Raw genomic sequence first — 21641 nt, forward strand, 5'->3', positions numbered from 1 at the left:
TGATTTGTGGTTAAAGGGGTAGCATAGGCATGTAATGTTAATATTAGCCTAAAGGTTAGCACTCTAACTATAATGCTACACACACACACTCACACACACACTCACACACACACTATTCACACTTTTGATTTGAGATTTACGCAGGATGACAGCATGGCCTCCAGCTCAGTCGCTGACTTTTTATATGCTTTTATAAGGAGAAAATGGAAAACATGATTTTTCTGTTTTTTGTTACAAGCCGTCCGACTCCCACCCAGTCAATAACGGCTCTCAATATGGTTGCAATTAGGAATGCTGTGGAATCGGCTCCCTGTAACTTCTAATGATGGCAAGTTGGCCAGTGCTGCAGATGATTCCCAACTGGAGCACAGCAGTTTGGTCCTAAATACGAGGCAGCGGGTATCATCTCAATGCTCAGGACTAATTGAATATTTGCAATTAGGGAAATATCCACTCTTGGCCATCGTCCCACTCTTTTTATTTTGTGTTCTCACACTCTCCCAGTCCTCTTCCACTGTCTATAATATATTTGTTTATGCTGGAAGGAGGTGAGCCTCCTTTTCAGCTGTCTGGTAGAAGATGATCTACCAGAAAACCTAAAAGTGTTATTTCATTTTTGTGATACCACTTGCCCAGTGCATGTAGAATGAAATTAATTCAGCTGTATACTTAGATTAAAGATAATTATTAATGTTGTTTCTCTATGTTTGTTTAGCATTGCTAAGTCTAATTACGAGTTTTAGCATTTAGCATCCCTGGACCACATTCACAGGCATCTGCGTTGTACAATATTAGTTGGATCACAGCGTTCTTCTCTGGTATTTGACGGATCGTAGATGTATACTTTATCGCCACCAACTGGCCCAGCATGCCTGTTTGACCGTATTTAGTCATTATTGTGTTCTTGTCTGGCTGAAGAAACTTTGTAAAATGAAGGTGGTGTGGACGGAGAGTTTTTTTTTAAAGGGAGGGGAATGTATTTGTTCAAAAAAACATCTGCAGTAGTGGAGACAAGGCCTTAAAAAGGAAGAAGTTTTGCTGTCTTGGTCTCACTACTCTGTATTCTCTCTCACCGTCTGCATCCATTACGTGCGTGTTCAGTTTTCCTCCGGGGGGAGCGGAAAATTGAGACATGTTGAAGTAACGTGTGTATACCAGACAAAAACGTTACACAGTAGCTCTGAATTGTCCATTAGATTGATGATGTTTGACAGTATAAGAATCTCCACAGCTGATTTTCCTTTAACGTTTCTCCTTTTTCCTGACAGCGAGCAGAGGCAGCTCAGAGGGAGGCGGAGTCACTCAGAGAGCAGTTGTCCTTGAGTAACCAATCCCAGCAGCTCGGCAGCCCGGCCAAGGCCGACCCCGACACGGTAACACATCTCACTGCTTCACTGATTCACTGGATGGCCGACAGGGAGGTATTGATAGGCTAAAGATCAGCTAGGCCTTTTTGATGCATGGGGTGAATAGCTGATTAAGGTTCAATTTATAGATTGTAGTCACTGGGTTTAGAGGTCAGGCATTGAAATCACCAATAGCGCATTGATTAGTTATTGTTTTTCCAAGAAAAGATTGCCACGGTGGCAATAGGTGAATGTGTAACGAATAACTGATTTATTTTGGACCTTTACAACAGACTGCAAGAGTGACCACCAACTAAAGTATTCATTTCTCTGAACCTATAGCAGTGCATAGTAAATGGATAACCAGTGTGTTGATCAGCTTCTGCTTGGCTTAGAAATCCTACTTGTAGTGAACTTTTCATGTTTTTTTATAGCTTTCAAATTTTCTTGCTCATTAGTTTAAACTGTCTCTGTTTGGCCTTCAGGAACAGGTGGCGGAGGTGGCATCTCACTCAAGTCTGGAGGCGGAGCTCAGAGCCAAAGAAAGGGAGTCCGCCCAGCTGGTGGAGGACGTCCAGAGACTGCAGGCCAGCCTGACCAAACTCCGAGAGACCACCAGCTCCCAGATCACACAGCTAGAGCAGCAGCTCAGCAGCAAGACTGCCATTCTCAAGGTACCAACAGATCGCACTGCTGCAGTTTTTATTCACCTTTTTCAATTTATTTTCAACATTTCAAACAAGACTATTTCTCTGTTTGTCTTGTACCTGCTTTGTTCTATATTTTGATCACATCTGTAACTATATTCACACATATCTGTGTTCTGTTATCTAGACTTAGTCACAGAAACAAGATTGTTTGTGTTGTTATAATTAATAACTCCGCCAAGAGGGTTGTTTTCATTACCGTTTGTCTGTTAGCAGGATTATGCAAAAAATACTGATCTCATTTTATTGAAACCTTGTGGAAGGATGAGTGATGGGCAAAGAAAGAACCCATTGAATTTGGAGCTGATCTGAATAAATTGGGATTTCTTTAACATTGTGAGATAGGGTGTTTTTCAACATATTTCTAAAGAGAGATCTTAGAAGACTGATATCTGTGAGTGTGTACAATTTGGTGTAGCTTGATTAAATTTAAGGGGGGTGCTTTGTCTTGGCTGAGGTATTCAGTCTGCTGAATGCCATTCTAGTTATAATAATTATTGTTCTTTTTGTTAATTTCCATGTTATTCCTAATCTACAGGAACTGGAGGAGAAACTGCTGAAGCAAGCTGACTATGAGGAGGTGAAGAAGGAGCTGAGGTAAGGAGTGTGCCTGTGTGCGTGCAGCAGAGATCTCTTTAGTGCATGCGTTTGATGTCTTTAATAATATTAAACAAGATGTGCGTCTTCATTTAAAATGTGTAACTTAATAGAGCACCCTTCTGAAGGTGAAGCTGGTCTGTCTGTAGCTTTGAATTGTGTTTCTCCACTATCCTGTTTGTTCTTAAAGAAACAAGTAGAAAAGCTAGCATGCTACACAGTACGTGCGTGTGTACATGTGTCATTGTTTCATATAGATGTTATTTTTCTCTCTTTTCAGTATCCTCAAGTCTATGGAGTTTGGAACATCTGACTCTGTTCAGGTAAAAGTGACGATCTGTACAGACTAGGGATGTTGGGATTAACCGGTTTTACGATAACCGCAGTTTGATAACATCACAATTTCATAACCATAAGAATTGTTATATCCAGATCAAAGTTTATGATAATAATACATATTTTAGTTCATAAGCCATATTATTAGCTATCTATTAGCTATATATTGCTTGTTTTGTGTCTTTTTTCTTCTATAGTATCGATAATCGTGAAAACCGTGAAGCCATGATATTTCCTCGCATACTCATGACTTCCCTATAGTTGTGTGTCTTTTTCCTTCTATAGTATCAATAATATATCGTAGAATAGCATGAAACTGTGATATTCCCTCTGACAATAATCATGGCACCAAAATTTCGTATCGTGACAACCCTAATACAGATATGAATGACATTTAGCAGTGAACCTTACACATATTGTTGTAGTACCAGTAGCAACTAGATTTTTAAAATGACCATTTAGTTTGCAACAAAGTTATTCTTAAAAATATAATTTCAAATATTCTTCCACCAGGACTCATCCAAACCTCTGGAGGTGCTGTTGCTGGAGAGGAACCGTAGTCTTCAATCTGAGAGCGCTGCTCTGCGCATTGCAAACACTGAGCTCAGCGGTAAGTCTGCCCAAATGTAACTTAATCTTAAGGCCTGGGTTCATGAACATGATCTTCACATAACCATCACTCATAACAACAAAAATTAGCTCACAGAAGCTCAGTCCAACATTTACGAGATCATAAGATGAACCCTGAGCTGCAGGTAAGGCCGTGCAGGGAAGAGACTTAGTCAGGGTATGCATACACACAACATGTATGCATTTAGATTCTTTTTCTCTGAGAATACTTAACCATATATTCATGTTTTTGGGATAATTTGCACTATTGGTTCTCCAATATGCAAAAATCAATCATGGTACAGAAATATGGTTGCTTTGTTTTTCATCTCTGGTGTCTCTGAATACCACAGCAGGAGGTCAACCTGAACAGTAACAAAGTTGCAGTACACAAAATGAGGATACCTTGCCCTCTGCAGCAGTGTTTATGGTTTTGAAATGTCATGGCTTTAGGCTTGAATAGTTGAATAGCTTTGAATTGATTAACATTCACAGTAAGGGGAACTTACTGTCCAACTTAATCATGTTAAGTCTCAATGGTTATGCATTAAAATAGTATTTCTCCCAGCATTTATCATCAAGAAGGGTTCTAGTATTTACATAACTGAGAAAATATAGCTAATGTCTATATTTGTTTTGGCAAATGTATGAATTGAATCAGTCTGGCTATTCAGTATAATAAGGCTTTTGCTCCTTTACTCAGCAGAGTCTCTGCTCTGGTGCATGCATCTGTTTTCTGTTGAGCCATAAGAAATTGTTTTTCAATAGTTTTATTGCTCTGATTTCTTTCCTGGATGTATTTTTATGAACTGAAGACTATAATACTGCATATCAATGTAATAATTCAGTGTTTAGGAACACACTCCAGCCGCATTGAAGAGGACTCACATGGTGTATTGGCTATCTAAGGACATAATTTTACTCTGTCCAATTACTTCCACTTTGCCTGCGAACGAGAGAGAGACTGAGCCCTGGGCCAAGCTAATCTGCCTAAGTGGCACAGTGTCAATTGTTTTGTTTGTCCTTTTTTTCTTCCAGGCTGTGTCTTACAAGAAAGGTTGAAATCACAAATGCATGGGCACTTTGTCTGGGGGGGTTGGCAAAAAAGGAAAACAAAGTTCACTCATTTGTAAAAGACTTGGATTAAGATAACATTCAACTTTTGTTATTTTTTTTTCTCTTTCTTTTGGAACCCCTTTTTTGTTGACTCCCCCATAATGCATGGTGTGTTTGACCTTTCTTGTAGGGTCAGCCGGGCGAAAAGGGACAGAAGAGTCCACAACGAAGGAGGAGACCATGCCCAGCGATCCCTCTTCCTCGCCCCCTCCCTCTCTTCCTTCCTCCTCTCAGCTCCCACTGTCTCGCACTCATACGGACCCCCTCAACACTGCCACCACCACCAGCAGTGGCGAAACACACCCTTTCACTCCTACGGGCATTGGACAGGACTTCTACTCCCCTGTGTTCCCTCTGGTGGGTGGTAAGATGGCTTTGAACTCCCTGATCCAGCGGCAGCTCCTTCAGACCTTCTACTCCAAAGCATTGCAGGAGTCGTCTGGAATCCCCAGTGGGGCTCTACTGTTCACCCCCTTTACACCAACCCTCAGCTCCATCCCTACCTCCACCCCTGGCTCTGGGTCTGCTGCCATCCCTCTGGCAGCCAGCAGCCCCCAGCCACCTCCAGCCAGCCCAGATATGGCCCCCGTTAATGGGAGCAGCACCGCTGGCAGCGCCCCGTCCCCATCACCCAGCCACTCAGACGCTACCACAGGGAGTGTTTTGGACGGGGAGGACATGGACACAGCAGAAATTGCCCGGCAGGTGAAAGAGCAACTGATCAAGCACAACATCGGCCAGCGCGTGTTTGGCCACTATGTGCTGGGACTGTCCCAGGGTTCGGTTAGTGAGATCCTGGCCAGACCAAAGCCGTGGAACAAGCTAACCATTCGGGGGAAGGAGCCATTCCACAAGATGAGGCAGTTCCTCGCCGATGAGCAGAACATCCTCGCACTGCGCAGCATCCAGGGACGGCAGAGAGGTGAGTCCATGTAACTTTAGCGTATGTGTGCGTGTCTGCGCGTGTGTATGCCCTTGTACGTGTTTGTGTGTGTGAGAGTGTGAGTGCGTCTTGCATGTCTGTGTGTGTAAAGCCCTGCACAGAGCCATTGATTAGTTTGTCAATATGGACCAGCTTTTTGTTTTTATTTCTCTCTCCTAACTCCCATCCTTTGCCACACCTGTGTGTTTTGAGTGTGTTCCTAGTCACGCACTTATCCCCAGAGCCTCTCCTAGCTATTGTGGTCAATACAGAAACCTTTCACACATCAATACTATCGATCGGTGGGAACTAGGAGGAAGGCAGGGGTACTGTTAACTACAGGTAGATTCGATTAGCCTGGGCCTGCTTTTGTTAACGCATCAGGACATTTGTGATTGAAGGTGGTCTCTGTGGTACAAAAAAATACAGCAGAGTCTACCACCAAGATACGGTCCAAGTTAAAAATAAGGCTGCAGTTACTTTGTCCCTGTTTAAGACGTACTGTTAAATAATTTATCCTTCACTAGTCTGTCTTTGTAGTAGTTTAATATTCCTGTCAGAGGTAGGTTTTATTCCTACTGGGGCCATAGATAGTAAACATCAATGCATTTATGGCACTATGATGTGCATTGGATGGAAGCATCGACACGTTCCATATATTTGCACAGCATTACAGGGCACCATACAGTCTAGCTATAAAAGAAAAGAAAAACACACAAGTGCTGTAACATAGTGTGTGGTATATTGTTCTTAACAGAGGGCTCAGGCCAGCCCCAGCTTAGCCGAGTGTTTCAGGATGTTCCGAAGCGGAGAGCCCTCTCCAATACAGCTTCACACACAGGTCTGTCCCCTTCACATGCAGAGATTCTAGCACGTTCTGTCTGTGTGGCATGTTTGTGTTGGGGTGAACTCTATCTATGATGTGTGGGTGTGTGTGCGTGCGTGCGTGCGTGCGTGCGTGCGTGCGTGTGTGTGTGTGTGTGTGTGTGTGTGTGTGTGTGTGTGTGTGTGTATGTGTGTTGGCGTTTATTAATTTGCGGGCTGGCATACAGATTCAAATGTGCCTTGAAGGTAACCGCACAGCTCCAGTGACTTGCGTCAAAGGAAAAGCCAGCATGTGTATTTAGGGATTTTATTGGTAGTTGTTATTCTGTGGGGAGCGTTTACTCTGCAGCACGTGTGCATGCGTGAGCTCCAAAGGGACTAGAGAAATTATGACAATCCCTCCAGTGTAGTCGCCTTGTAGCTCAGTGGTGGGAATGTTGTTCTTTGTGCTGTGCTATGGTGTAATTATTTGATGTCCTTATAGGCCCAGTTATTGTTCTTTACCTGCTCTGTAGTTGGTTATCTCTGCTTTTAATCTGACATGGTTTTTTTTCATCTCCTCCCATTCCCTCTTCATTTCCTTCCAGGTAACATTACTGCCCGCGTCCGCACCCCAGAGGCAGGTTCAGATGAGGCTATCAAGTCCATTCTGGAGCAGGCGAAAAGAGAACTGCAGGTGCAGAAAGCTGGTAAGTCCTAGTCTCCCCCCCCCCCCCATATCTCCAGAGGAGTCAAGGAAGGATGAGGATGATACATTGTGACTGTGTGTATTTGTCCGAGCCTCTCATGATGGCCCTCTTCTCTTCCCTCAACAGACTTGTCCCATGTTCCACCATCATATACAGGACTGAAAGGAGGGGGCAGAGTAGGAAGTGTAGGGGGTAGCGGTTCAGATGAAGCCATCCGCTCCATCCTAGAGCAAGCTCGCAGAGAGATGGAGGCCCAGCAGGCAGCACTGGAGCCCATCCTCAAAGCCTCGTCTTCCTCCTCATCATCGCTATCTCAGAGGGACCTCCTGAACTCTCCGCTGACGGCCCCCCTGCCCCCTTACAACCCCCTGGCACTTTCCCTCAAGAAGCCCCCCTGCTCCCTCTTGTCCTCGCCCTCATCCCCATCTCCAATCCTAGACTTCAGCTCCAGCGTGAAGAGAGAGGGCAGGGGTTCTTCAGGGTTCGACTTTTCTGCTGACGGAGCTGTCAGGCTGGGTCGTAGCAATGAGAGCTCGGCCCGCTCTGGAAGCTCCGGGGGAGTGGGTTACTGGAGAGAACAGTGGTGGAGCAACATGCACACAGACCCCCGCAGGACCATATCGAGCCAGACAGGAGAGGAGAACCACAACCTGGAGGACTCCAAAGAGGTGAGAGTGGAGGAGAGCATGAGCTTGTGTGTGAGCTTCATCTGCCGTGGTCTGTTTTTATGACTTTGTTTTCACTCTACAGTGGTTCCATGTCTGAGCCTTTCTCCTGGTGTGTGTTTTAGGGAATATTGAGTGACAGCCTGTCTCGACACAAACCATGGAACAAGTTGAACCAGAGGAGCAGAGAGCCATACCTCCGCATGCAGCCATGGCTCAATGGAGATCAGGGGCAAAACACACACATCCAGCCAGCTCAGAACCAAGGTAAACAAATCACACACACACACACACATGCACGCACACATGCACACTCACAAGCACAGAGTATTTGGATTTGCACAATCAGGTTCCTTGGGCTAGAGCATTACCCCGAAAGCCTGATTAGAGCTAGTGGCTAGTTGTTACTGTCAGTCTGTCACTCCAGCCACCCCCCCTCCCTCCTCCATCTCACCTCCCTCCCCCACCCGTCCCCTCTCTTCCCACCATCCCCCCCATCCGCCCCATCCCCAGTGCTGTGGCAGTGTCAGCCAGCAAGCTGCTGGTTTGTCATGTCATAGACAAGTTAGTATTGCAGCGCCAGATGGCAGCTCTGTGTGTGTGTGTGTCTGTGTGTTTGTGTGTGCGTGCGTACGTGTGTGTGTCTCTTTCTCTCTGGGGGTGTAAACAGCAGCTAATGTACACTGACAGCTCCTCGTGACTGCTCTCTTCCAGCCTGCTGAGCTGCACAGCAGTACTACACAGACAGAGGCAGGGAGATGAAGAAAGAGGAGGAGGCCAAAAAAGCTTCAAAATGAAAACTTAAGCACCTCTGCTGTTTGTTTAACAGGAATTAAATTCGTTGATGTAGTATGACTGAAGTCCCGCCCAAACCCAGCAGGAGGAGAAGATGAAACTCCGCTTTCTTACACAGTAACACGCCTGCTAACCTGTGTGATATTTCTCGCCCTGTCTGTTCCGCTCAAGCAGAGGGTACTCCCAAGACATCAGCGAGCTGCAGCCCCGCTCCAGAGTCGCCCCTCAGTTCAACTGAAGAGTCTGTCAACGGTCTCGCCGGGGATCCACTCGCTTCACAGTCCTCAAGTCTCAAACCTCTGTCTGAGGATCCCTCCGGAGGGGAGTCTCAGCCCGGCACCCCTCTGCCTATACCTGGTCACTCAGGTCTCAGCATCCAAGAGATGGTGGCAATGTCTCCTGAGCTTGATACTTATGCCATCACCAAGAAGGTTAAGGAGGTGTTGACTGATAATAACCTTGGTAAGAAACACTGGGGTTATAGTTGCTCTTTCATGCTGTGTGTTTTTTTGCCATCTGTGCAGTTTATTTGGTCCTTCCCTTCCCCTTCCCTTCCTATTGATGAATTTAGCCATTGAAGCAGTTCTCAGAAATAACCATTCCATTTCCTCTCTCTCTCTCCTAACCAGGCCAGCGTCTGTTTGGGGAGACTATCCTGGGTCTGACTCAGGGTTCTGTCTCAGACCTGCTGGCCAGGCCCAAACCTTGGCACAAGCTCAGCCTGAAGGGCAGGGAGCCCTTTGTCCGCATGCAGCTCTGGCTCCAGGACCCGCACAGTGTGGAGAAACTCATGGACATGAAGCGCCTGGAGAAGAAAGGTGTGTTGTGGAAGATCACTGAGGAGAAATAAGCACACACTCCATACGATGTGGCATGCCATCAAAACAGCCAGTCTTCTGTTTTAAGAATGCTCTTATTTTAGAAATACATTAACAATAAAACACAAGAATCGGCCCTTGAATTACACATGCACATCTGCACAGACAATATCCTTTGTGCAGGACAGCAGAGCATGTTGTGCAGATCACAGTCATCTTGGTGTGATGTCAGTACCAATCAGGACTGCAGACATCACGTACTGGATTAGATGTGACAGCTAGGGGACTGCCGGGGGCCTGCTTACTCACAGTCATCAGCATTCCTCTTCATCATCGTCATCATCATCATGATCATCAGTGTCTATATTCTTGTATTTTTATAATTTGCTAGCCCACAGCTCACTCTATCACTCCATCATTCTTTATTCCCTTTTCTCTTTGCACAAAGTGTTTAGGAATCAGTTCAGCTAAGAGGCCTAACCCCCCGGCTGCCTCAGAGTGACCCCCTACTGTCCACTTGAAGCTCTCTCTCTGTGGAGATGCTTTTTTGAACCTGCCAGTAGGCACAAGCATCCAGGATCAGTTTACGCTCCTGATATCTTGAACTACTACACACAAGGGCAAAAAACAAAACTGACCTTACACCAGTGTGTTTCAGCGCTGGAAGTGTAGGGGGGAGTTACTGTCCATTCAACTTCTTTTTAGATTATTGACCCCAAAGTAATGCATCCAAATAGCAATGGCAAGTAGACCTGGCTAGCAGCTGAGCCCAGAGGAAAGACATGGACCTAGTCTAGAGTAACCGTATTTGACCTCTCACCCTTGTGGTAAAAGCCTGTGAGGCAGCACACAAGTTCCAGAGTTGTTCTAACCTTGCTCTGAGGGCTTTTCCCTGCAATGCTAATATATCTCACTGCGTGTTATTGGGGTTGAGAAAATGTCAACCTCATGCAAAGCTGCCATGAGCTGTTCATTTTCAGCTGCTGGTACCTGGAGGGAATGGGGCCTGTTCGCTGTAAAATGGAAGAGATAATTTCATTGTTAGGATTTATGAGTTAGGCAACAGCACCATCTATTGGCTGCTATTGAGATTACTCTTCAGATGTAACAATGCACAAAAGGTCAAACATTTCCAGGTTGAATGCATTTGTCAAACAGGGAACTTCCACAGGGCCCTAAAAATACTAAATATTCCAAAACAATCTGAAAAATATGGATCAGTTTAGGGCAGAATAATATTTTAAATGTTTCATTATTGTCACATTTGTTTGATAAATTGTTTTGTCTGTACAATATTAGTTCAAGATGACATTTGACTAGAAATTGTAAACCCAAAGATAACTAGTTGCACACATATAATAAAATTGATACATTTTACCTATGTAGTGCTTTTAACACAGCTTTATAGTTTATGTAGGTTTAAAAACAGCGAATCACCAGAAATGTAAAATACACATCATTATCTATACATCGAAAGCAAAAACCACAAGGAGATCAAATCAACAAGTAAATGTTGCGCAAACTGGTGCCAGTAGTTATTTATTTTATTTAAAAAATGCTCGAATTGATTGTAAAATTGGTGCATATTGATCTTCTATTAATCCACTACTCAATAAACTTTTTCATCTTCAATCGAATTAGCTAATCCACAATAGCTGTTTCATTCTCATTCTAGTTCACATGAATGTTGCTTTTCTCTGCAGCACAGACACGTCTGTTAACTTCAACACTCTCTAAAAATACAGATTTTAGACCTGACTACCAACCTGCTGCAGATATTTTATTATTGACAGTCTCCACATTAATTCAATAAATAAATCTGTTATTTCTGTCGTTCTGACTTCCCTCTTCCTGTTTCTGTGTGTTTTTTCAGCCTACATGAAGAGGCGGCTGAGCTCCCTGAGTGACAGCCATTCTGTGGAAGGGGTCTTGGTGGGTACAGATTACATGCAGGGCTCCCAGAGCCCGGGGCAGCAGCATTTGAAGAAGCCCAGGGTGGTGTTGGGCCCTGAGGAGAAGGAGGCCCTAAAAAAGGCGTACCAGCAGAAACCCTACCCCTCCCCCAAAACCATTGAGGAGCTGGCCTCCCAGCTGAACCTGAAGACCAGTACAGTCATCAACTGGTTCCATAATTACAGGTCAGCATGTGGAAGAAAGAGGCACCTCGACATTGAGCTGTAACTGTCCAGTGTTTTCATTAATTAGCTGTTTTTTTAAGGGATTCTATATTAATTAAATTCATCTTATATAACAGGAAGAGGATTTATTTCTCTGTAAAAAGTTAAAATACAGTACTCTGTTGTTGAAAGAATATTGATAGGTTTGGAGGTTAATACCCTTATCTGTACATGAGACATGTTTTTGTACACTAGACACATGTTTTTGTATGTCCCTCTGTGTAGTTTGACAAATGATTTTTTACTTTAACTAGTGTGACTAAACCCATGTGTCTCCTCTAGGTCACGTATCCGGCGAGAGCTTTTCATAGAGGAGATCCAGGCAGCTGGAGGGGTAGTAGGGCCTGGCAGTGAGGGGGGATCTCCTTCCCTCCGTGGGTCCAAATCAGGAGAAGGGGACAGCTGTGATGGGACAGAATCTGAGGGCACGGTGGAGATACGCCAGGGACTCGGGATTGGCCTGGAGGATCACAGAGGAGCATGCAAAGACCATGATATGGAGGCTGAGTCTGAGGCAGGGGGCTCTAATAACTCCCCTGCTCAGCTAGACTGCACCACCTCAGGCTTAGTCGGGCCAGGCTCCAGCTGTGGACTGGGGCTCTTCAGCCTCACAGAAGCGTCCTCCAGTAGCCATGCCTCTAGTACAAACATCCCAGCCTCTGGCCCTGCCAGAAACCCCAGGGACAACAATCTGCGCAAGAAGAAAGCAGCCAATCTCAATAACATCATCCACAGGCTGGAGAAGGCTGCCAGCAAAGAGGATCCCTCAGAGTGGGAGTTCTAGCTCCCCCCTGGCCATCCTTCATCCCTCTTGTTTCATAACCTCACGACCTCTAACCTTGGACCCCTCCTGCTCTGTTCCAGTTGGAGAGTGGACACAGCCAAAGTCAAGCTCAGCAGCCATTTTTATTAAATAGAAGCTTTCCCAAAAGAGGAAAGAAACAAAGAGTGGTTGGCAAAACCCTTAAAAAGAAGATTTACTGAATACCTAGAAGAACAAAATAAGAGAACTTAAGTGTCTCTCCTTTTTTTTAAACTGAGTTTTGTTTTTGTACTGAGAAAAGCACTTAGCCGTCCTGCTGGCCTCCGGCCCTGCTGTACCTCCCCCTATCACCAGCCACTGGTGCACCAGACTGGTTAGTCCTGAGCTGGGGTCTGACCCACAGCTGGGGTTGAAACCTGGACTCAGTAACACAGGCAAGGCCTGACACAGCAGCTGTCACAGTGATAGACACTGATAGATGATAGATAGAGACAGGAACTCTCTTACAAGAACTCTCACTTTCTTAAAGGAGATTTTTTCCGCTCTTCTTCTCACCTCCCAAGTGTCCACAAACCTCCCCTCACTCAGTGAGACGCCTCATTTTTCACACTGTAGAGTGACTGTTACAAACCCTTTGCCTTTTTCACTCACTGCGTGTGTGTGTGCGTGTTTGTATGTTAGGGGTTGTGTCAGTGTGCACCTGTGTGTGTGCGGGGGTGTGTGTGTCCACACCCTAAAATGGTGTGTCTGTGTGTGTGTGTGTGTTCTCTTCTCAATGGCAGCATGTTTTCTTTTTTATCTCACTCCTACACTCTTAAGAGGGTAGTGGAAGGCCTGCCGGCTGAGCTGCCATGGTTACTGATGTAAGAAAGATGAACTTTGACCTGTTGTGTCCCATATCCTATCCTGCTGACAGCCATGTGATGGCCAGAAGGATCTATAATTCCTCACAAACACACGCACTCATCTGAAGAGGAAGGAAGGAAGGAACCCTCTTTTTGCCTCCTTAAACCCTTCTTTCAAGGATGAAGGATGATCTCTTTTTTTTTAATATTGCAATTTGGTTGCCAATAAGAGATTGCACAGTCTATTGACTCTAAAGAGTACAAAATAGGGAATTTTAGGAAGCATTTTTAATTAGTACAAAATAAGAACAGAAAATAAGAGAATAACAAGTTACTGTTTTTAAAAGAGAAAAAAAACAAATTAGAATGGATTAATGTTGCATTGTTGAAATACGATACAATGAATCTCACGTAGTACTGTAGCTGTCTGACATGGTGATACTTTATGTGTCTTTCGTTGTTTTAGGTTGTGCATGTCACAGCTTTGCCCAGCACTGGACCTGCTGGGTGTGTGTGTGTGTGTGTGTGTGTGTGTGCGTGCGTGTGTGTGTGTGAGCGTTTGTGTGTGTATGTGCACCACCGACAAATTTTCTCTGTTCACAAACACACATCTTTTTATAGGCCAAATCAGGAAGAGTGTGTGCGCATCTGTCTGTGTGTTAGTATTTGTATTTGCCTGCATGAAAGTCAGGGTCGAGGTCAATTCACTCAGAGTTAAATTTGAGAAGTAGATGATTAATAATGAAATTCATGACTGAAAAAAAACACCAGATACAGTTTTATGGATATGAATTGCAATGTACAGAACATGATGAATCTTTAGTTTCTGTCGATCGCCGTCAAAGTGAATTCACCACAATCCTGGTGCGAGCAGTTACCATTCTCCTCCAGTCTGATCCTGTATCCAGGGATGTTTAGTCTCTTTGCATTGAATTCTACTGTATACACTACAAATTCTAAGGCATATCACCTCCTCCCTGTCCCACACAAGCCCTCAGTGCCTGTCAGCCCACTGCCTCCCCTTTGTGTGTGTGTGTGTGTGAGAATGTGCGTCTGCGAGGGTGCATGTACACGCATGCTTGTCGCGTGTGCACAAGTGTGTGCGACTGTGGAGTGTCTCGTGTTTCCAATGAGTGGGGTCATATTTCGTATCTACTTGCACACACTACTAGTGCACAACTGACACCCTTCTTTAAGCTGTTTGATGCGTTACCATTACATTAATCTTATCACAAAGTAGTGTAATACTATGATTTACTGTAGCTTGGTTTTATTGCTATTTTGCATTTATAGTTTGGTTTTTATTCTGCTTATTTATAGGTGCTGTATTTTTCATTTAATGTCTTATCATTTGAGTTGTCTATTTTTTAAGGGATTATACTGTTCCTGAGGGCAAGTAACATTTTTATTAGACGTATAGACTGCCGGCAGTATTGGTTAATATTTACAAAGATGTACTAGTTCTCATTTGTTTGTATATTCATGAATCCTAAAGTTTAGTGTAATTTCAATAGCTTTGAAAAAATGTGTTTGCTACAGTCCATGCTCCCGCAAGCATAAAGCTTTTACCACAACAGTTATGCTCTTAAGTTGCTAGCTAGAGAATCAAAGGACATATCAAGATCAGTGGATATATGATAGCATATCTCTTTTCCTGTTTTCTATTCTCCGATCATTTATTTTTATTTTTTGGCTGTTTCTTGGGCAAGCCCGACACTAACGCTCGGCAGGGCATGCAGCTTTCTTAGTTCGACCGCTCGTTAATCACATCGACGTCATGAACAGGTCCAAGTGTGTACACTTTGTCGAATAGGTCAAATGAAATTAACCTAAACTTGAGAACGCGTGTTAACTTGAAAGAGGTCATATCTGCCAAATTGAGATTAGAGAAGTGTACCAGCTGGCAGGTGTGCTATGCCAGATTGAAGCGAGATAGCCAGCCTATGATTATGCAGAATTTCTATTGCAGTCCGTAACAAAGCACTTATTAGGATCTTTTTTGAAGACTTAACCAAGGACAGGGTCTGTAAACACTACAGCAGAGCGCGTCCCAGGATCCTGGGAAATGTTTGCCTTTTTTAAGAAAGTGGTTGCGAACCAAGCACAGACTCTTATCTGCATCCGAACACTAAAAAAAACAAATTCAAGCATAAGATCGATGTTCCCCTGTTTTCTACATGATGAACTGAATACAGCAGCCCCTCATTTCAAACTATAGACAGAAACATTGTCCTGTACACTTGTAGATATTATGAGTTTTTACCCAAAATCTCAGTCCATCCTCAAGCCTCCACTTTCCCTGAATCTATATCCAGACATATTCAAAAAATCTGATAATCTCATTGCACTGCATTAAGATGCATTTGTTAAAATTGGATTTTGTGATGCATCTTACATTTCCTAAAAACTCCTCAAGCGTTGGCTCTTCCTGTGGACAGCTGATGTAAAACACATCAGGTCTTCTGCAGAATAACAAAGGCTTCTGTTGGACGAGCTTGGACTGGACAACCACAGTATGTTGTATGGTGACGAATAGCTACTGTAAAGTAAAAGCACTTAACCCATCAGCCATGTTATAGCCAGATCCATCAACTCACCTAAACCACGTGAGATCATCAGATTTGTGCCTTTAACTGCCAAGCAGGGCACCAAACTTGTGATGTCATTAGACGTAGACGACTTCGCCTGATTTCTTCATTACTCGTCTTGATCCAAAATTAATTTCTCGCACACTTCGTAGTGGTACTTAAAAGTCAAATTTTCCTCAGCCCTCCACAGAGGGTTGTATATAATTGCTGGAGTGCAGTGAAACAGTAAAAAAAAAAAAAAAAAAAAGATGAAAAACAAGCTCGTGTATTCTTATGACTGACCTGCAGACACGTTCCGGTCCGGGTCTTATTTCAGACAGTTGTTTTCCCACAATGCATTTCTTACGTTGTACATAACCTAACTAGCGGTGAGAAAGGCCAGAGCATTGAATGAAGGAGGAAGCATGCAGAAACAGCGTACACTGTAATAACACTGAATTTATTCATAGGGCATTTTGTATTTTTCTGTTTGTGTCAGGTTTGCTGTGACATTAATAACGGCACTACAGGTATTGATAATGACGTGTGCCAATTCTAATGGTTATTTGGAAAAGAGACGTGTAAATACGGTCGATCGAGTAGCTATTGATTCACTATTGTCACAGTATGCTTTTTGTTCGAAGGCAGGAGGAGAGAAGGGACGATTCAGGACTTTTCCATGATCCACAGATATTTTTCTACAAATTTAAATCAGATGATTCTATACACTGTTGAATAACATTGTAAAGGTGTAACAGATGCTGTATATCATATCATGTTTTCTGAAGTCGTAAAGCTTTACTGTATGATCTGTTGAAGTAGTGGTTATTCATTTGACATATTAGTTGTAATGGAAGCCCGAACAGCAGCACTGGTCACCATATTCAGGAAAAAAAATGAAAGAAAAGAAAAAAAAACCTCAGATGTTTTTTGTAATACTTTTAGAATATATCTTATGAAGTGGGTTTTGTAAGGAAACACTTTCCAAATCAGTGGTGCTGTATGCATAGCACACTCAGTAATACATACACACACAACACAGCACAATACACTCATCCTCTAAACCCCCCCTCCCTCTTCTCCACTTTACTCACGTGCTTATGTTTTTTTTTTCGCTCACCTCTAACATTGTCTCCGGCTGATTCTTTTAAGTCTTAAACCATTTCCTCTTTATCTCCTGGGTTTTTCTCTCCATCAACTGTACAACGTTCGACTCTGGAACGATTAAACATTTCAGCGAAAAACTCACAAGACTTAAAAAGAAAAAAAAAAGAGGAAGCAAAAAGCCAAATGGTGAAATAGTTCTCCACCTCTGTTGAAAGGTTGCTGACAGTTTTCTCTCTGTATGTTGCTACCTAGTGTTGTCGCTTCAGTTCACCCCATAGCTTAAACCACAGTGTAGTGTGACAACCAAATGACCCGGGGAGATCTTCACACCCCCACACCCCCTGTTTGGAAAGCTTTAAGATGCTTGTTGAGGCTTTATCAAGTTCAGAGTGTTTGATGATGATATTTCACAGCTTATCATCAACAATGTGGAAGTAATAATTCTCGTAATAACCTGTCCCACTGCTTATTTTTGTGAGTGTGTGCGCGTACGTGTGTGTTGTAGTACAAAAGGCTGCATGACTGTAAAGGGATGGTTAAAGATGATGTTTTTTTTAAAAAGTTGTTTCCCGAGCACTTCTGTCACTCCTGAGATGCTTCTTTTTTTGTCCTTCGGGGTCTCCCTACCTTTTGTTTCCCCCTCATGTATCATCGTTTTCTTTATCTTTCTATTTACTAAACGTATCATGTTGTTTGTTCTCAGCACTGTAAAACAGTCCCTTCTACAACATTGAAAAGCAATATCACTGTATGAAACGTTCACAATGTATTTGTTATGATTGACATTTGATTCATCATCATTATTATTCACATGCACCCTAGGTGTGATAATTGAAGTAAATCTCTTTTATACAAATACTAAAAGTGTACTGTGGTAGTTTTTTTTGTTCTCACATGTGGATGGTTCTGTACAAAGTATTCTCAGAGAAAGAGATCAGTAGGAAAGTGGGATCTACATAGGTTTTCAATAATGTTGTGGATATTGGATTTCTATTGCTTTTTGCTGCTGCCACAGGTGAGATATTTTGGAAACTTAAAATAAAATAAAAACAAATCGTCTAATGAAAAAATATAATTCTCAAACTGTCTTGATCTCTCCTCTGCCCTCTACAGGCCGCTATGCAGATCTGCAGGTGGAGTTTTCGTCTGCTGTGCGTACAAGCACCGAGCAGAAGGAGCTGATTCTAAAGCTGGAGCACGACCTGAGCACCATCCAGGCCATGTCCTCCCTGCCACGCCCTGACGCCGATGGGTCAGAGGTCACCAACATGGGGGACATTCCTGAGCCGATCAAAGAGGCCTCCGCCATGTTTACTGGTACGTTGAGTTTGTGTTTGTGAGCGTATTTAAAATGTTCAGTTGTGCTTTGCTAGAATATTTTAAAGTTTGGAATGGCACCTGCAGAACTCATACCTCCACCAAGGCTGGACAGTCCTCTCATGAATCCACGTTTAAATTCACTAGATCCAGATATTTATTTTGATCTGTGCCAAATCGCTCATAAATATCAGTCCCCTAAACATAACTGACTTTTTCATAAAGATCCATGAATTATTAGCTTACAGATGTAATTTTCAGTCCCCAACACTGATTGAAGGGAGTTTTTCCAGTTTACTTGGAGTTAGACTCTCACTGCTTGTCTGACAGTGAAACAGATTACAGCCATCGACCCATTTTCCAAATATCATTGACCACCTGTGACCATATCTGCATATAAATAGAGGAAAGTGATTCATTGCCTCTAAGTGTTGTATCTGTTTTTCCCCTCCAGTTTCAGGTGTGAGCCCACATCCTGAGCTTCCTCAGGGCCAGATGGACTCGCTGCTCTCCATCATCTCCAGCCAGAGGGAGCGGTTCCGTTCCCGCAACCAGGAGCTGGAAGTTGTGAGTCACGATCCCTCTCACACACACACACACGCACACGCACACACACACAGTTGTATTCCTCTGTCTTTTTTGTGGGAGAGCTCATTTCTCCTCCATGTGTTTCCTGTGTCCCCTGCAGGAGAACCGCTCCCTGCAGCAGACCATGCAGGCCCTGCAGAACGAACTGGACAGCCTGAGAGCCGACAACATCAAACTCTATGAGAAAATCAAATTCCTGCAGAGCTACCCCAGCAAGGTGCGTATCCTGAGTGTTTCTGTAACTGACATCTACATGTGTTTAAGTATCACGATCTTATGGAATCGTGAGTGATATTAACTCTGTGTGTTTCCTCTGTGTCGCAGGCTGGAGGTAGTGATGACACCGTCATGCGTTACTCCTCCCAGTACGAGGAGAGACTGGATCCATTCGCCTCCTTCAGCAAGAAGGTACAAGACAACACACGATTAATCACCCTGCCAATTTCCTGCTCCATTTTGTAGTGCACTGTTGATTTTTACTCATATACTAACTAAACATGAATGATGGGACATTTCCAATACAGTGACAATGGAGCTTTATTAAGTGTCAGAACAACAGAATTAAAAAATCTTGTTTGGTTTCACGTTTTGTACTGACGGGCAGCATTTATCCAGATCAGTAGTTTATGCTTGTTGAGGATCAGTTCAGTCACCAGAGTGCAACAAAGCCGTACGTCTTGTTTTACTGTTTCTATTGCTGTCACACATCGATGACTGTGACCTACAAGCAGCAGGTCTGGTCTCATTTTTCATGTTCGGGCTTTACTGAAAGTAATCCTGGGATATGTTGGTGCTGAATCAGAGATTGAAAGTCTTCTGGGTTCAGTGGATTTAGATCTTTTGAATGTCCATGTGTAAAATGTAAAAAAGTTGTATTCTTTTTTTAAGGTATTTGTGTTGTTCACACTTTCCAAGGATGATGTACTTTAGTTGAGGTTAACTACTGTGTGTTTTCAGGAGCGTCAGCGCCGATACCTGAGCCTCAGCCCCTGGGATAAAGCCACTCTGAGCCTGGTAACACACACTCACACACACTCACACAGCAGAGTGCATCTTGGGCTGTGAACCCGTGAGCCTGACCAAAACCCAATAGGATATTGTTTTTTTGTGTCCAAACCCGACCTGAGCCAGGCACATGCAGGATAGAAATTCAACTGAACCTAACCCAAATATCATTAAACATGTTCGGTCTGAACTCTGGTCGAGTATCCACACTCGTTATCTAATCATTTCTTTTTGTCTCTTTAGGGACGTGTGATTCTCTCCAACAAAGTGGCCAGGACCATTGCTTTCTTCTACACCCTGTTCCTGCATTGCTTGGTCTTCTTGGTGAGTCTCTAATCTCTAAAAACGAGGAGCTTCTTAAACACCATTAATCATTCTGTGTGTTCAGCTCGAGAGAAACTGAACTGAATTGTCACCTGTGATCTCCCAGGTTCTGTACAAGACCGCCTGGAGTGAGAGCATCGGCAGAGACTGCTCCGCTTTCTGTGCTAAAAAGTGAGTGTGCACCCGGCGACTGGAAATGATGATGATTCGTCCTGGTTTATATTTCTTCGCCATGTATGAACTCATTATGTCATTTAAATCCTTACAAGTGATTTAATGTTCCTCATATTCTGCTCCTCCAAGGTACGCTGACCACATCCACCGTTTCCACGAGAATGACCAGAACCTCTAAGCGGACCCACGGTGACGTCATCTCGTCCCAGTGAGATCAGGCTACTTCAACATTCAGCAGTTTACTTCATCGTGAAACTGAAGCTCACATCTCCACTAGGGGGCAGCTTAGAGCTGTAAACTGTTCATCAGATGGTTGATTGATTCCAACATAGATTCTTCTTTTTCATTTCCAGCTTCTTGACCTTTGATTAGATGATTTATAAGCAGAAGTGTAACTGAAGCTTCTTGATTCTGAAGGTCAATCACTAGTCGTTAATGTGCTGTCGTTGCAGAAGTTTAATGAAGTTAAGATTTAATTACCAAAGGGATACTGGGACCTTGATGTGTTGATTTCTGAGTTATACTGGAGTTAAGAATATTTGGGGAATATAATCATTAAATAAAATAGTTGTTTAAGACCTTTATTATCATTATATAACAAAATCAACATTGATGTGTGATACACCACCGTACAGTGACCCCACTGTTCAGACATGCACACACACACAATCTCCATAGTGTTTAACATAAAACCGAATCAGGCAGAGGTCGGTTGATATAAGATTCAAGGTGAAACATTTAACATTAGACTTTGTGTTTAAATGGGGACTTTTATGATTTGTCTATGATGGTTGTGGGTTAAGAGGTAGTTATTTGAAGAGGTGATAGTGGTGGAATAGTTTGTTTTTTTAATCCCAGTTCAGATTTTCTGACTAATATTATTGATTAATTGATAAGTACAGTTTAATGTCTTGAATCCATGTTGTTACTGTTTACTTGCTGTTCACAGATCACTTCTCCTGATATATGATCGGTGCAGCAGAGGTTCATCAGTGGTGACTGTCTATGATACTAATGTCCAAGATAAATGACTCTGCATGTTCACCTGCTTGCTTCTCTCTTTTCTCACTGATATCGCAGATATATTCAAAATAAAGACTATGCAGTAATCTATCCTCTCGTATGGTTTTAATTGGGTTCACAGTTTGCACATAATTCTCACACTGAATCTTTTAGGTTTGCACTTTGCACAGGGTGGCAGCGGCTCTTAAACAATTATTAAACAGTCTTACTGTTTTTTTAGGCACGTCACCTCATAACCTCAAAATGTCTCTACTCTGCCAGACCATTGGACGAATGTGCTGAGCAGTCTGTTTCTGGGACAGTGGGGATCAAGTTGGTGGAGTTAA

At 43.3% G+C, this 21641-nt stretch overlaps 1 protein-coding gene across 6 annotated transcripts in view; it reads left to right on the forward strand.

The window, feature by feature from the left end:
- Positions 1-21401, forward strand: part of cux1b (cut-like homeobox 1b) — a 62004-nt gene extending 40603 nt beyond the window's left edge. For 2 of the 6 annotated variants that reach the window (XM_069534330.1, XM_069534332.1), the window contains 14 exons: positions 1269-1373; positions 1832-2020; positions 2592-2650; positions 2931-2973; positions 3500-3596; positions 4842-5633; positions 6391-6474; positions 7046-7147; positions 7274-7815; positions 7938-8079; positions 8779-9069; positions 9237-9425; positions 11299-11563; positions 11885-14786. In XM_069534330.1, coding sequence (XP_069390431.1) covers positions 1269-1373; positions 1832-2020; positions 2592-2650; positions 2931-2973; positions 3500-3596; positions 4842-5633; positions 6391-6474; positions 7046-7147; positions 7274-7815; positions 7938-8079; positions 8779-9069; positions 9237-9425; positions 11299-11563; positions 11885-12386 — 3402 coding nt within the window. In that variant the 3' untranslated portion in view covers positions 12387-14786. Of the gene's footprint in view, positions 1-1268; positions 1374-1831; positions 2021-2591; positions 2651-2930; positions 2974-3499; positions 3597-4841; positions 5634-6390; positions 6475-7045; positions 7148-7273; positions 7816-7937; positions 8080-8778; positions 9070-9236; positions 9426-11298; positions 11564-11884; positions 14787-17997; positions 18202-18655; positions 18769-18889; positions 19007-19113; positions 19198-19746; positions 19804-20037; positions 20119-20224; positions 20290-20421 lie in introns of those variants that run through there. The other 4 variants (XM_020088267.2, XM_069534333.1, XM_069534331.1 and 1 more) reach the window with 4 other exon arrangements.
- Positions 21402-21641: the final 240 nt, after the last annotated feature.

This window comes from Paralichthys olivaceus, chromosome 11 (assembly GCF_024713975.1).
Source record: "Paralichthys olivaceus isolate ysfri-2021 chromosome 11, ASM2471397v2, whole genome shotgun sequence".
Classification (NCBI taxonomy): Eukaryota; Metazoa; Chordata; class Actinopteri; order Pleuronectiformes; family Paralichthyidae; genus Paralichthys; species Paralichthys olivaceus.